Genomic DNA, 15,199 nt, shown 5'->3' with positions numbered 1-15,199 from the left:
GTGGCCAGGGTTTCACAGGTGGTTGGGCGGAGCATGACGGGTGAGAGGTGGGGTTTTGGCGGGGCAGTGATTGACAGATGGGTGGGCGGGGTTTCACAGGTGGGCGGGGTATGGCAGGGGCGGTGATTGACAGTTGCGGTGGGCGGGATTTACAGGTAGGTGGGCGGGATATGACGGGGTAGTGGGCGGGGTTTGGCAGGGGCGGTGATTGGCAGGTGGGGGGCGGGGCTGCCGGAGCCCTGCCCCGTGGTCTGCCTGACCACCTGTGGGCGGGTTGCGGCCTGGCAGTGCGGGGCCGGGATTCGGGCTGTGTTGTAGCGGGTGTGGAGCAGCTGCTTGCTAATGGAGACGGTGGAGCAGGTGACCAGGTACCGGCAGGGCCGCGACTGCATTCGGGGTGATCCGGGCAGGTGTCGGGGTCAAGTCGGGTTGTGGTGGGGTGCGGGGCCGGGGTCTTGTGCCGGGTCGGGTCTAAGCCGCTGCTTTCCTTTGCCAGGACCGATGAGTACGGGTTCGAGCGGACGGCGCGGTGCGAGGATGAGTCGGATTACGGGACGGTGCTGAGCCGCCGGGCGATCAAATGGCGCAAACTGCTGCAGGGCAGCCGGGTGGAGCGGAGCCTGAGAGGTGAGTCCGGGTCCGGGACCGGGTAACCCGCATTAATAGCTGGGTGTCAGTGCCGGGACCTGTTCCCTCAGCTACCCCAACACTTGTGCTGTGTCCTGGATGGTGTTGAGCTTTGAGGCTTGCGGCTGCACCATGTAGGCACTGGGGAATATTCCATCACACTCCTGACTTGAGCCTTGTGTGGAGAGACTTGGAGTGGGCAGGAGTACCTGAGCCACAGAGGAGCCGGTTTCTGCCCTGCTCTTGGAGCTGCGTTGTTGATATGGCTGATCTGGTTTTCTGAGGCACGTTAAACATATTAAAACAAGTTATAAAGCGCCTTTAATGTATTAAAACGTCCCAAGGCGCTTCAGGGGAGTGTTATTTAAAAAAAAATAGATGTTGAGCCATATAAGGAGATGTTTGGGCAGATGACCAAAACTGGTCAAAGAGGTAGAAAAGAAAGACTTGCATTTATATAGCGCCTTTCACGACCACAGCTAATGAAGTACTTTTTTGGAGTGTTGTAATGTCGGAAATGCAGCAGCCAAATTGCGCTCAGCAAGCTCCCACAAACAGCAATGTGATAATGACCAGATAATCTGTTTTTGTGATGTTGATTGAGGAATAAATATTAGCCAGGATAACTCCCCATCTCATAGTGCCATGGGATCTTTTACATTCACCTGAGAGAGCAGACAGGATCTTGATTTAACGTCTCATCCGAAAGACGGCACCTCCAACAGTGCAGCACTCCCTCAGCACGGCACTGGAGTGTCAGCCTAGCTTTATGTGCAACCTTCTGACTCAGGCGGGTGTGCTACCCACTGAGCCACAGCGTCTTAAAGGAGTAAAGAGAAGTGGAGAGACAGAGATATTTAGGGAGGGAATTCCAGAGCTTAGGACCTCGGCAGCTGAAGGCAAATTGGCAATGGTGGAGTGATTAAAATTGAGGATGTTCAAAAGGCCAGAATAGACGGAGCGCAGAGGTCTAGGGGGATTACAGGGCTGAAGGAGATTAGAGCTTGGGAGGTGCGAGGCTATGGAGGGATTTGGAAACGAGGATGAAAATTTTAAAATTGAGGCGTTGCTTAACCAGGAACCAATGTAGGTCAGCGAGCACAGGTGGGTGAACGGGACTTGGTGCGAGTTAGCACACGAGCGGCAAAGGTTTGGATGACCTCAAGTTTATGGAGGGTAGAACTAGGGAGGCTGGACAGGAGTGTGTTGGAATAGTCAAGTCTGAAGGTGACAAAGGCCTGGATGAGTGTTTCAGCAGCAGATGAGCTGAGGTAAGGGTGGAGACGGGCGATATTACGAAGGTTGAAATGGACAGTCTTAGTGAAAGAACGGATATGAGGTTGGAAGCTCAATTTGTGCTCAAATATGACACCAAGGTTGTGAGCAAAGTTGGTCAGCCTTAGACAGTTGCTGGGGGGAAGAGAGAGAGAGAATCAGTGGAAAGGGAATGGAGTTTGTGGCATGAACTGAAGACAATGGAATAATTTTAGTATTGTTATTTTGAACTGCAGTTAGTATTTCGTATGAAACTAATGAGACTGAATTTAACACTGCTGTACTGGGATGCCTATACAGTAATGCCAATCCCACTGTCTCTTAAATCATGAGACAGAATCGTGAAATTTAGTAAAAGAGTCATGTTATTTTTTTCCCACCCCGACCCCTTGCTGACCTTTGCTCCTGGACAGGAAGCGCATTTGGCCGTCGCTAACCAATTACTGACATAAGAAATAGCTACTTTGCACTTCTGATCACAAAGTAGTAAGGGTTTCTGCACGCGTTTGGTACGGGTCTGATTTCCCTAAAAGAGTTACTCAGCCCTCTAGTTGGAAACAATCAATAATAACCATGCACATTTTATTGGCCTGCTTGTCAGCTTTTGGAGCTAGGCTCTTTTATTGCGGTGACTGTCCTCGGGCCATGATGGTGATGCTGGTGTTGTAATATAAATGCAATGGTGCTGATTCATGTTAAAAGTGGCTCAGGAGGAAGCGCACGTTGACCCGATGCACATTAATACATTTAAATCTCTCTCTCTACCACCCCCCACCCTCCCGTTAAAAAAAAAAACCATGCAGTTACACAGTGCTGAGATAGCTGCCAATGAAATGCAATGGGTGCATGCTCTCTCTCTCTCCCTCTCTCTCCCTCTCTCTCCCTCTCTCTCCCTCCCTCTCCCTCCCTCTCCCTCCCTCTCACTCTCTCTCCCTCCCTCTCACTCTCTCTTTACAGCTCCTTTTCTCGCTCTCATTCCCACCTTCCAGATCACTTTAATGCAGTCCTGTTGTGTTTCTTATCCTTTCGCCCTGATCCTTTTTGTGACCTGCATCTTGTGTTTTTTTTCTACTTATTTTTTAAAATCTTGCCTCCTTTTTTGCAGTACAATTCCTTCCCGGTTATAGTATTAATTTGGATGTGGAAATAAAAGATGGTCGGATCGCAGGAGGGAGACTCACTTTGGAAAATTTACCTCCAGAAAACAATGCAACCATTCAATATTCCACTCTACAATTGCTGTTTTTTTTCACCTCGCATACGCAAATTGTCATTTTTTTCCCCCCCAAAAATCCCGAGATTTAGGCGTTCCATTGCGAGTGATGCTTTATTTCACTCCGAAATCGCGTCTCGGATGGAATCTCAAGAGTTGGCAATACTGTGTATAGACTTTGAGAGTAATGTGGGTAAAAGGTAGTGTCGCAGTGCACACTGGACATTTCTAGAGCATACACTTCTTCCCAGGGTACTAACTAGTACATATAACATTAAGGATCCTGGCTGGAATTATTGAAGTGGTGTTATTTTGTTTGGTCAAATTTTGTTTGATAATCACTCTAGCTTTTGTAAGCTCTTATAATAAGTTGTCCGTGACTACACAAACCGCTCTGGGTCCAGGTATATTGTGTATCAGTAAAACAGTCCGTGACTACACAAACCACTCTGGGTCCAGGTATATTGTGTATCAGTAAAACAGGTTTATTTAGCATTAAACATCCAGTACAAAGAAATAATACTTAACGAGAAGATAGTCACAGTCTGTTCCTTGAACCGCGGCGTTCCTTCTGAGTGACCGTGGCGCAGGTCTCCTGATGTATCTTGCTGTGTTCCGTTGACCAATGCTCGCTTCCTTGGGATCTTGCTGTGTTCCGTTGACCGATACTCGCTTCCTTGGGATCTTGCTGTGTTCCGTTGACCGATACTCGCTTCCTTGGGATCTTGCTGTGTTCCGTTGACCGATACTCCCTTGGGATCTTGCTGTGTTCCGTTGACCAATGCTTGCTTCCTTGGGATCTTGCTGTGTTCCGTTGACTGATACTCGCTTCCTTGGGACCTTGCTGTGTTCCGTTGACCGATACTCGCTTCCTTGGGACCTTGCTGTGTTCCGTTGACCGATACTCGCTTCCTTGGGATCTTGCTGTGTTCCGTTGACCGATACTCGCTTCCTTGGGATCTTGCTGTGTTCCGTTGACCGATACTCGCTTCCTTGGGATCTTGCTGTGTTCCGTTGACCGATACTCGCTTCCTTGGGATCTTGCTGTGTTCCGTTGACCGATACTCGCTTCCTTGGGATCTTGCTGTGTTCCGTTGACCGATACTCGCTTCCTTGGGATCTTGCTGTGTTCCGTTGACCGATACTCGCTTCCTTGGGATCTTGCTGTGTTCCGTTGACCGATACTCGCTTCCTTGGGATCTTGCTGTGTTCTGTTGACCGAAGCTTGCTTCCTTGGGATCTTGCTGTGTTCTGTTGACCGAAGCTCCTATCAATCTCTGGTTACACGGTGCACGCTTTCGATGTTCAAATCCTGTACCTTTATACCCTTTTTCCTCTCGTTTTGCCTACGTGGCAGTAATTAACCCTCTGACACCTGGTAAAAAGTGTAGCTTCCCTCGTTAGCCATCTTATGACCTTGTTGATCCTTCTGACTTTTTCTCTATGCATAACAAAGTACCCTTATCTCAGATCTTCACTTTTCACAGAACATTTCCTAGAATGTTGACAAAACAGTCGGTCCATCCTATAGCTGTACCAATGAGGGATGTCTCCAACTCTTATCTACCCCTAGTTTTTATCTCTTTAAACATAACATTGCTGAATTCCTCGTCTCCATAAACTTAGCACAACATTCCATTACTTCAGTAATTTTAAACAGTCAGGTTGGCATAATCCCATCCTGCTTTGCTCTTAGCCATTCTATACAGGCTTTTGGGACTTTAACATACAATTTCACATATTATAGTTATATAAAAATGGTTATAGAATCTTAATGTTTACTAAATCCTACAGGTACACCCTATCCTACAACTCCTGTGAAGTGCCTTGGGATGTTTTACTACGTTAAAGGCACTATATAAATGCAAGTTATTGTTGTTGCATTTTGTGGTTGTACAGTCCTGTACTGTCTGTTTTCAGAGCTGTTCCTGTAAGCCGATCTAGTCCTCTACAACCCCGAAGTTGTGCATTGTTTTGAAGCGTGCTTTTGCTGATGGTGTGTGTTGTCCTTATTAGAATAAATAAATCCATTGATTGGAACCTATTTCATTGTATCACATTATTGATCACATCAGGGGCTGAATATCAGCTTCCGAGTGTTTTTCCAGGCTAAAATGACAAGCATATTTGCATTTACAGATTAGTCAGACAAATGAAGCATAAATGAATTCAACGAGCACCTGTCAATACAATAATCAGTCCTAGGTAACTAGCATTCTTCATTGAGGATTAGTTTGTCCTCTTCAAATGATTACTGCTGCAGAATTTGGAAAAAATATTTTCAGTTTCCAGAGAGCCATAAAACTGCAAGACCAAAGCTTGTTTTGCTTCATCATTGAGCATTCCCCCTCCACCCCATACTTGGAGGCTAGAGGTGACTAGCAGCAAATATCCACCTTTCATTTATGTGACAGTTTGGTGGTGGTGGTGGTCGTCGGGGGAGAGAGTCCCGATCTCAGACAATATGTGCAGCCATGTAACTGAGGTTTGCTGTTGGGCATTACTTGGAGGTTCCCTGTGGAAACATGCGATCTTGTCTCCAAGGTTCTTTGTCTGCCTTGATTGGGTTGCAGAGAGATTAAGCTGTTCAAGTTCCACACCTTCAACTAGTGGAGGCATGATTCCATGGGTTTGGGTGTGTGTTGACACTGTAGTCAGGAGGATGCTGGCAATGCACTCATACCTTCTAAGAAAGAAAAGAAAGACTCTCATTTATACAGCGCCATTCATGACCTCAGGACATCCCAAAGTGCTTTACAGCCAATGAAGTACTCTTCAAGTGTTGTAATGTAGGAAACGCAGCAGGTCCTACAAACAGCAATGTGATAATGACCAGATAACCTGTTTTAGTGGTGTTGGTTGAGGGATAAATATTGGCCAGGACACCGGGGAGAACTCCCTTGCTCTTCGAAATAGTGCCACGAGATCTTTTACATCCATCTGAGAGGACAGACTGTGCCTCGGTTTTAACCTCATCCGAAAGGCAGCATCTCTGGCAGTGCAGCACCCCCTCAGTACTGCACTGGGAGTGTCAGCCTAGATTATAGGCTCAAGTTTCTGGAGTCTTCTGACTCGGGTGATCCTGCTACTACTGAGCCACGGCTGACACGGTATGGTGTCTACGGTGAGTTGTGCTGTGGCACTTGGCAGGAGTTCCTGGTATTGCACGTTAGATTTTGGAGTTTTATGGTAGATGTTCTACTCTGGTTCCGTGAGATTGATCACTCCAGTTAGTGGAACTCACATCCCCTATGAACTGGACCATGTCTTTACCTGCCCTATGTTGAGCTTTAAAAAATATTGCACGACCCAGGAGCCAAACCACAAGCTCTTGTCACTGCAGTGTATCACATGCTGTCACGTTATTCTCCTCATCTTTGGTAGGTGGAACACTATCAGACCACGGCTCCAGTTAGTTCATTTATGTAACAATATTCCACATATGATATGTTTACAGCAGTTTCACAAGATTTCTCAAATGTTGTTATCCTGCTTGAAGACACTTCTCCCGAGCTACCTCAACATAACACTGATCCTTGGAGATATTTTGTCATTTCTTACATGATGAAACATGACCATGGAGCCCCATTAGTCCAGTCTGGGTGGGGGCAGTCCCAGATAGGCTAAACATTGAGGCTCTGAACCGCACAAATTGCGGTCCTTGCCCCTTAGTGTCCCGGCCCATGCATTCACCAAAAGAACAGCAGAAAACAACCTAGAGACATGAGCGCCTGCTAACTGAGACTAACTCTACTCCATCGTGTTCTCTATTGTACTATACTATCTCTGCTCCCGGGAGTGCACTCACTGGAGCTGTTCAAAATCACTCCTTTTAAACCCTTCAGGTCCTGGGTGCATGTCACCAGTTCGACGTATACCCACGACATGATTGTACCAAAAAGGAAGAGTTAAACACAAGTCCATATAGGGTTGAACTAATAAGTAGACATGCATCTTAGCTTAGCTAATGAGGATGATCACTGAGTACCAGATACCTTATCACATAGCACATTCTTTGGGAATCTAGTTACTGTCCATCCTTAGGAATCTGTGGGTCCTCGGTCTCTGCCTAGCCTGTCTCATCCTGTATCCAGTACCTTAACTCTCATTCCACTGAAGCTTGGTCAAAGAGGGGTAGGTTTTAAGGAGCGTCTTAAAGGAGGAAAGAGAGGCGGAGAGGTTTAGGGAGTGAATTCCAGAACTTGGGGCCCAGGCAGCTGAAGGCACAGCCGCCAGTGGTGGAGCGATTAAAATCGGGGCTGCACAAGAGGCCAGAATTGGAGGAGCGCAAAGATCTTGGAGGCTTGTAGGGCTGGAGAAGGTAAGGCCATGGTGGGATTTGAAAACAAGGATGAGGATGTTAAAATCGAGGCGTTGCTGGACCGGGAGCCAATGTACGTCAGTGAGCACAGGGGTGATGGGTGAACGGGACTGGGTGTGAGTTAGGACACGGGGCAGTGAGCACAGGGGGTGATGGGTGAACGGGACTGGGTGTGAGTTAGGACACGGGGCAGTGAGCACAGGGGGTGATGGGTGAACGGGACTGGGTGTGAGTTAGGACACGGGGCAGCGAGCACAGGGGGTGATGGGTGAACGGGACTGGGTGTGAGTTAGGACACGGGGCAGTGAGCACAGGGGGTGATAGGTGAACGGGACTTGGTGTGAGTTAGGACACGGGGCAGTGAGCACAGGGGTGATGGGTGAACGGGACTGGGTGTGAGTTAGGACACGGGGCAGTGAGCACAGTGGGTGATGGGTGAACGGGACTGGGTGTGAGTTAGGACACGGGGCAGTGAGCACAGTGGGTGATGGGTGAACGGGACTGGGTGTGAGTTAGGACACGGGGCAGTGAGCAGAGGGGGTGATGGGTGAACGGGACTGGGTGCGAGTTAGGACACGGGGCAGTGAGCACAGGGGGTGATGGGTGAACGGGACTGGGTGTGAGTTAGGACACGGGGCAGTGAGCAGAGGGGGTGATGGGTGAACGGGACTGGGTGCGAGTTAGGACACGGGGCAGTGAGCACGGGGTGATGGGTGAACGGGACTGGGTGTGAGTTAGGACACGGGGCAGTGAGCACGGGGTGATGGGTGAACGGGACTTGGTGCGAGTTAGGACACGGGGCAGTCAGCACGGGGTGATGGGTGAACGGGACTTGGTGCGAGTTAGGACACGGGGCAGTGAGCACGGGGTGATGGGTGAATGGGACTGGGTGTGAGTTAGGGCACGGGGTGATGGGTGAACGGGACTGGGTGCGAGTTAGGACACGGGGCAGTGAGCACAGGGGTGATAGGCGAGCGGGACTTGGTGCGAGTTAGGACACGGGGCAGTGAGCACGGGTGATGGGTGAACGGGACTTGGTGCGAGTTAGGACACGGGGCAGTGAGCACGGGGTGATGGGCGAACGGGACTGGGTGCGAGTTTGGACACGGGGCAGTGAGCACAGGGGTGATAGGCGAGCGGGACTTGGTGCGAGTTAGGACACGGGGCAGTGAGCACAGGGGTGATAGGTGAGCGGGACTTGGTGCGAGTTAGGACACGGGGCAGTGAGCACAGGGGTGATAGGTGAGCGGGACTTGGTGCGAGTTAAGACACACACAGCTTTGGATGAGCTCAAGTTTACGGAGGATGCAAGGTGGGAGGCTGGCCTGGAGAACATTAGACTAGTTGAGTTTAGAGGTAAAAAGGCCTGGATGAAGGTTTCAGCAGAAGATGGGCTGAGGCAGGGGTAGAGACAGGCGATGTCATGGTGATCGAAGTAGCTGGTCTTGGTGATGGAGAGGATATGTTGTACATCCACTCTGTGATGTGCAGGCATACACTTGCGCTGACCCGCTGCTTTAAAAGAAGCTTACCAGCTAAGCACAGCAAAGCAATTAAAAATGCTAACAAAGCACTGGGATTTATTCCTGGCGGTATAGAATTCAAAAGTAGTGATATTATGTTAAACTTCTATGGGACTCTGGTCAGGCCACACTTACAGTACTGGACACAGTTTTGGTCTATTATAAAAAGGACGTAGAAGCACTGGAGAAAGTGCAAAAAATATTTACAAGGATGTTACCAGGACTGAGAGATTACAGCCATCGGGAAAGATTGAACAGGTTGCGGCATTTTTCTTTCTAAAAGAGAAGACTTAGAGGTGACTTGATAGAGGTCTTCAAAATTATGAATGGTTTGGACAGGGTAGATGTGGAAAGAATGTTTCCACTTGGGAGCAAACAAAACTAGGCCATAAATACAAGTTAGTTATTAATAAATCCCATAGGGAAATAAGGAGACATTTCTTTACTCGGAGCGTGGTTTGAATGTGGAACTCGCTACCACAGGGAGTGGTTGAGGCAAATAGCTTGGATGTTTTCAAAAGGAAACTAGACGAGTACATGAGAGAAAAGGGAATAGAAAGATAGGCTGAAAGGCTGAGATGAGGCAGATGGAATGGGAGGAGATGCGAGCAGGGTATAAACACCAGCACAGGCTAGTTGGACCGAATGGCTTCTTTCTGTGCTGTATATTCATGTAATATCTGGGGGACGACCAGAGTGGGTGAGAGTTAAAGTTTTATTGGGGAGTAAGGCATCAAGGTGGAAGTGAGGGAGTGGTTGAGCAGATTGACATCTGCAGAAGTATCGTGGCAAATGGAGGGCAGAAGGCTGGACAGTTGGCAGTTTGAAAGTGCAGTTACATAGAAACAGGCCACTTGGCCCAACTGGTCTGTGCTGGATTGTGCTCCACATGAGTCTCCTCCCACTCTAGTTACATAATTTCATCCAATCAACGTATCCTTCTATTCCTTTCTCCCTCGTGCTTATCTAGCTTCCCCTTAAATGCATCTGTTATTTGCCTCAACCACTCCCTGTGGTAGTGAGTTCCACATTCTCACCACTCGCTGGGTAAAGCAGTTTCTCCTGAATTCCCTATTGGATTTATTAGTGACGATCTTACATGGCCCCTAGTTTTGGACTCCCCACAAGTGGAAACATCTTCTCTATCTACCCTATCGAACCTCTTCATTATCTTAAAGATCTCTATTAGGTCACCCCTCAGCCTTCTCTTTTCTGGAGAAAAGAGCCCCAAGCCTGTTCAGTCTTTAGGTATAATCTCTCAGTTCTGGTATCATCCTTGTAAATCTTTTTGCCACCTTCTCCAGTGTCTCTCTATGTTGAGCCTGGGTCAGTTTTGCATTCTGGCTCTTGGTTTAATCCATTCCTACTTTGTGTGTATTCTTAATCCTAGGATGCTAATATTTTTATTAGAAGATTTGTAAGCTTTACTAAATAAGTTGCTTCAATTTAGATTGAAGGTTATGTCATTGGATTTTTTTTTAATCAGGTGTCAATCTCCTAATTTAGCCTGTGCTGCCAACAGTAAAGCTTGTTTTTTAATAGAGCACTTCAGGAAGTGAATAAAGAGATTTGATCAGTGCTTGTTTGTAACTGAAAGGCTCTTTCATCCAGAGATAAAGATGTCTGTGGAGATGTTTGTCATGTGCAAAGGAGTTCATGTACTCTAATAGAGAGATGCCAACCCATTTCTCTGTCCAGTAACTTTACCCCAATCTCCTCTCATACAGAACAGTGAATAGTGAGGGCACGGGACTAGAGGACAGCCAATAAAGGCTCCTAATAACAACTTTTATTTATATAGCACCATTAACGTAGCAAAATGTTCCAAGGCGCTTAAGAGCATTATCAAAAAAACATTTTTTTGACTTTGAGCATCCTAAAGGAGGATAGAGAGGTTTAGGGAGGGAATCCCACAGCTTGGGGCCAAGGCAGCTAAAAGCACGGCCACCAGTGGTGGAGTGATTAAAATTGGAGATGCGCAAGGGGGCAGAATTGGAGGTGTGTAGAGATCTCGGAGGCTTGTAGGGCTGGAGGAGGTTACAGAGATAGGGAGGGGGTGAGGCCATGAAGGAGATGAGGATTTTAAAATTGAGACGTTGTCGGACCGGGAGCCGGTGTAGGTCAGCAAGTACAGGGGTGATAGGTGAACGAGACTTGGAGCGAGCTAAGATACGTGCAGCAGAGTTTTGGATGAGCACAAGTTTATGTAGGGTGGAAAATTGGAGGCTGGTCAGGAGTGCATTGGAATAGTCAAATCCAGAGGTAACAAAGGCATGGATGAGGGCTTCAGCAGCAGATGAGCTGAGACAGTGTCTGTGTCGGGCAATGTTAGAGGTGAAAGTAGGCAGTCTTGGTGATGGAGCGACTATGTAGTTGGAAGGTCATCTCGGGGTCAAACGGTCTGGCTCCGCTTCAGACAGTTGCCAGGGATGGAAATGGTGGTCAGGGAAGCAAAGACAATGGCTTCAGTCTTCCCAGTATTTAGTTTGAAGGAATTTCTACTCATCCTCAGGTCAGCAGTGTGACGAATCACAGACAGTGGATGGGTCAAGAGAGGTGGCGATGAGATAGAGCTGAGAGTCGTGAGCGTACATGTGGAACATGATGTGATTTTGAATGGTCACCGAGGGGCAGTATGTGGCATAGTGGTTAGCACTGTTGCCTCACAGCGCCAGGGACCCGGGTTCGAATCCGGCCTCGGGTGACTGTGTGGAGTTTGCACATTCTCCCCGTGTTTGCGTGGGTTTCCTCCGGGTGCTCCGGTTTCCTCCCACAGTCCAAAGATGTGTGGGTTAGGTTGATTGGCTATGATAAATTGACCCTTAGTGTTAGGGGGATTAAATACGTGGGGTTACGGGGATAGGGTGGGATATGTGTTGGTGTAGGGGTTACAGGGATCGGGTGGGATATGTGCCGGTGCAGGCTTGATGGGCCGAAATGGCCTCTATCTGCACTGGGGTTTCTGTGATTCTGTGACTCCAGAGGTAACGGAAGGGAAACCATTGCAGGTGATTCTCTGGCTATGATTCAATAGATAAGAATGGAACCAAGTAAGGGCAGTTCTACCCAGCTGGATGTTGGAGGATGGTGTGGTCATCTGTGTCAAAGGCTGCAGATTGGTCGAGAAGGTTGAGGAGTGATAGTTTACCATGGTCACAGTCACATAGGATGTCATTTGTGACTTTGATGAGGGCAGTTTCAATACTGTGGTGGGGCGGAAACCTGATCGGAGGGATTCAAACATGGAATTGCAGGAACAATGGACACGGATTTGGGAGGCGACCATACATTCAAGGACTTTGGAGAGGAAAGGGAGGTTCCTCTTAAGGGGGCTTTTGAAGGTGGGGCAGGTGAAGATTCTGAAGGTGAGTTTTCTGGTGGGTGAGTCATAGTGACTTTAATATCTGTGCTTTTAGATGTTTCATCTGGGTTAATTCTTTAAATTGCAAACCCAATCAATTTAAAACCTATCATTGTAGTTAGAAGAGAGAGCCTGCTACCCTTAACAGAAATATTTTGGGATATATTTGCAGTTCTGTGTAAAAGTGTTTTCTTTGTGCGTACTGGTGGTCACATTGGAGGAGTTTGGCCCAGTACAGGTCGACTATCCTTTATCCGAACTTCCGAAAACCTCTAAAAACCGAAAGTTTTTTCGTTCAGCGTAAGTCATGCGCACAACGCCGACCCCGACCCCCCCCCCCCCCCCCCCGGACAAATTTCCCAGTCTCATAAAATACCTTCTGAAATCTGAAATTTTCGGAAAACCGAAACACGGCTGGTCCCGAGGTTTTCGGATAAAGGATAGTCTACCTGTAGTATAAAGGAGCTACGGGCAAGAGGACTGAAGCACTCCAGGTAAATCACGTGCCTGATAGTTTGCACCGCTCTGTGCTCTAATGCCCAGGAGCCATTCACTGATGCCACCAGCACTCGGTCTGGATATAAACATGTTTTAAAAATAAATCAACTAAAATGGACAGCAATATCTTGGCAAATTCAAGAATTGAAAAATTATATTAAGATACTCAGAACTGAAGATAATGAAATAAAATACCCCCTTCATCAGAATCTCTCGACCACCAGTGAATGTAATCTGAGTTATTGGGTTCATTTGTGTTTTGAATTTTAACTACTTGCTTTTATTCCCGTAAAAGTGAAACGATATGTCAGAAAAGGCATTCCAAATGAATATCGAAGTCTTATCTGGATGACTGTTAGTGGAGCCCAGGCACAGATGGAAAAACATCCTGTTCACTACAAGAAACTGCTGGACATGGAGGCAGATCCAAAGCTGGTTGATGCTATAAGAACAGGTACCGAATACAACTTAATTTAAACAAGAATAACTCTGGAGATGTCTTTTGTCATTGCTGCTGGTTAATTGGCACTTGATAACAACAAGAGTGCTGCCCTATGAAGCACCCAACTTATTTAATTTTGGTTAAGCCCTTATTTTGGATGTTAGAAATTTTAATGGCAAAGGGAAATATTTCCGGGAGGATATTTAGAGAATTGTGGGAATCTGGTAGCCAGATTGTGCAATCCGAGTGATAAAGTTTACATGGAGTTTTCCATTATAAATCCGAGTGATAAAGTTTACATGGAGTTTTCCATTATAACTGTGGACATAGCAATTTGCAGTTGACGCAAAATTGTGACAAAAGGAAGTCAAGGGGAGCAGGCAGGAAGTGTGTGCAGACGTAATATTTTTAGTATATATAAATATAAATTGTTAGTTGACCTCTTGTGGTGTGCTCATGCAAAGTTACAGAATATGGCTTCCCTTACCTGTTTCTCTCTCTCTCTCTCTCTCTCTCTCTCGTGTCTGTTTTTCTTTCAGGTTGGAGGTGCTGACTTGCTGTAGTAGGGGGAAGACCGTATTCTTCATTCTAATTTTGATTTTTGATTTTTTTAAGAACAAGTGAATTGAATTTTGAAAGCAAACAAAGCCTCTTTGAGGGAAACGGATAGGAAGGGCAGATAGAACGGGCTAGGAGAGGAGGGGAATGAGTTGACGTTGAGGGTGCCTCTTGCCGACCACCCTTGGGAGAGGGATGTGGATGGAGGATCGAGTGTGAGATGAATAAATGGAGTTGGGGAGGATACAAGGATTACGCAGGTAGATGAAGGGGAAAAAGTAGGGGCAGTGATGGGTGGAGGAGGTGGGGGAAGCACGAGTGTTTGGGCGGAAGGGATGGGAAGAGAGCCGCTTAGGACCACATTTTTCCCATAACCCCCAGCCCAAGTGCAGCCTGCAGGCGATTGTGGCTCCACTTATTGACGGGCCATCCACCAACCCCCGCACCTGAATGAGAAGAAGAAAAACTGAGAGAAACAGAAGAGAAAAGAAAAGAGAGAGAAGCAGAGTTATCGGGACAAATGCAGAAGAGAAGAGGGAGGAAGAGAGAGGAAAGATGGAGAGAAACAGTAATATGAAGGTAACATAAATAGGTACCATAGAACAATAGCAATTACAGCACACAGGAAGCCATTCAGTCCATTGTGTCTGTTAGCTCTCTTCCCATACCATTGTATCTTTCTATATATTCAACTAGTTATCAAAATTTCCTTAAAAGATACAATTGTGTCTCAATGATGCTGCAACATTTCCTGTTGCACCATACACCTGAACTTTTCTCATAAGGCTCTTGTGAGACACCGTATTGAATGCTTTCTGAAAATCCATACACACTGCCCCATGTCCTGACCTATTGAATGCAACATCATGGGAATCGACTCGTGTATGTATATATCGCTTGCGTTGTATTAGTTTTCACGCTTATTTCTAGTTCAGTTCGAGACCTTCAATGGAACACTCCACACACCTTAATCCCTCTGAGGATAGGTTTTATAATCTGTAGAGTCCACAATAATACATCTCATACTAAATGAGTGCAAACCATTCAACATATAAGAGATTCTACAAAGGAATAGTTATTGTAATATTCATACAATATTATATAATTATGTAGCAAGATTCATAATCTAACAAGCTGTGTCTGTAAACTAACAGACTTAATAATTACCAATACAGAAGCAAAATACCACGGATGCTAGAAATCTGAAATAAAACCAGACAATGCTGGAAATACTCAGCGGGTCAGGCAGCATCTGTAGAGAGAGAAACAGAGTTGAGGTTTCAGGCCGATGACATCTCGTCAGAACTGGAAAAAGTTAAGAGGTGTAACAGATTTTAAACAAGTGTAGGGACAGGGAAAGGGGGAGGGGAGGAAAGAACAA

At 46.8% G+C, this 15,199-nt stretch overlaps 1 protein-coding gene across 4 annotated transcripts in view; it reads left to right on the top strand.

Annotated features, from left to right (window-relative positions):
- The first annotated feature begins 242 nt into the window (after positions 1–242).
- Positions 243–15,199, top strand: part of grtp1a (growth hormone regulated TBC protein 1a) — a 70,987-nt gene continuing 56,030 nt past the window's right edge. The window contains exons 1-3 of one of the 4 annotated variants that reach the window (XM_086006124.1): positions 243–368; positions 497–627; positions 13,114–13,272. In XM_086006124.1, the coding sequence (XP_085862250.1) occupies positions 343–368; positions 497–627; positions 13,114–13,272 (316 nt within the window). In that variant the 5' untranslated portion in view covers positions 243–342. Of the gene's footprint in view, positions 369–496; positions 628–1,745; positions 1,899–13,113; positions 13,273–15,199 lie in introns of those variants that run through there. The other 3 variants (XM_086006123.1, XM_086006125.1, XM_086006126.1) reach the window with 3 other exon arrangements.

The sequence above is a fragment of the Somniosus microcephalus genome, chromosome 14 (assembly GCF_052327205.1).
Source record: "Somniosus microcephalus isolate GS21.2 chromosome 14, FLI_Smic_1.0, whole genome shotgun sequence".
Classification (NCBI taxonomy): domain Eukaryota; kingdom Metazoa; phylum Chordata; class Chondrichthyes; order Squaliformes; family Somniosidae; genus Somniosus; species Somniosus microcephalus.
The sequence above is the reverse complement of the archived record's forward strand: the minus strand, read 5'-3'. Positions and strand labels throughout refer to the sequence as shown.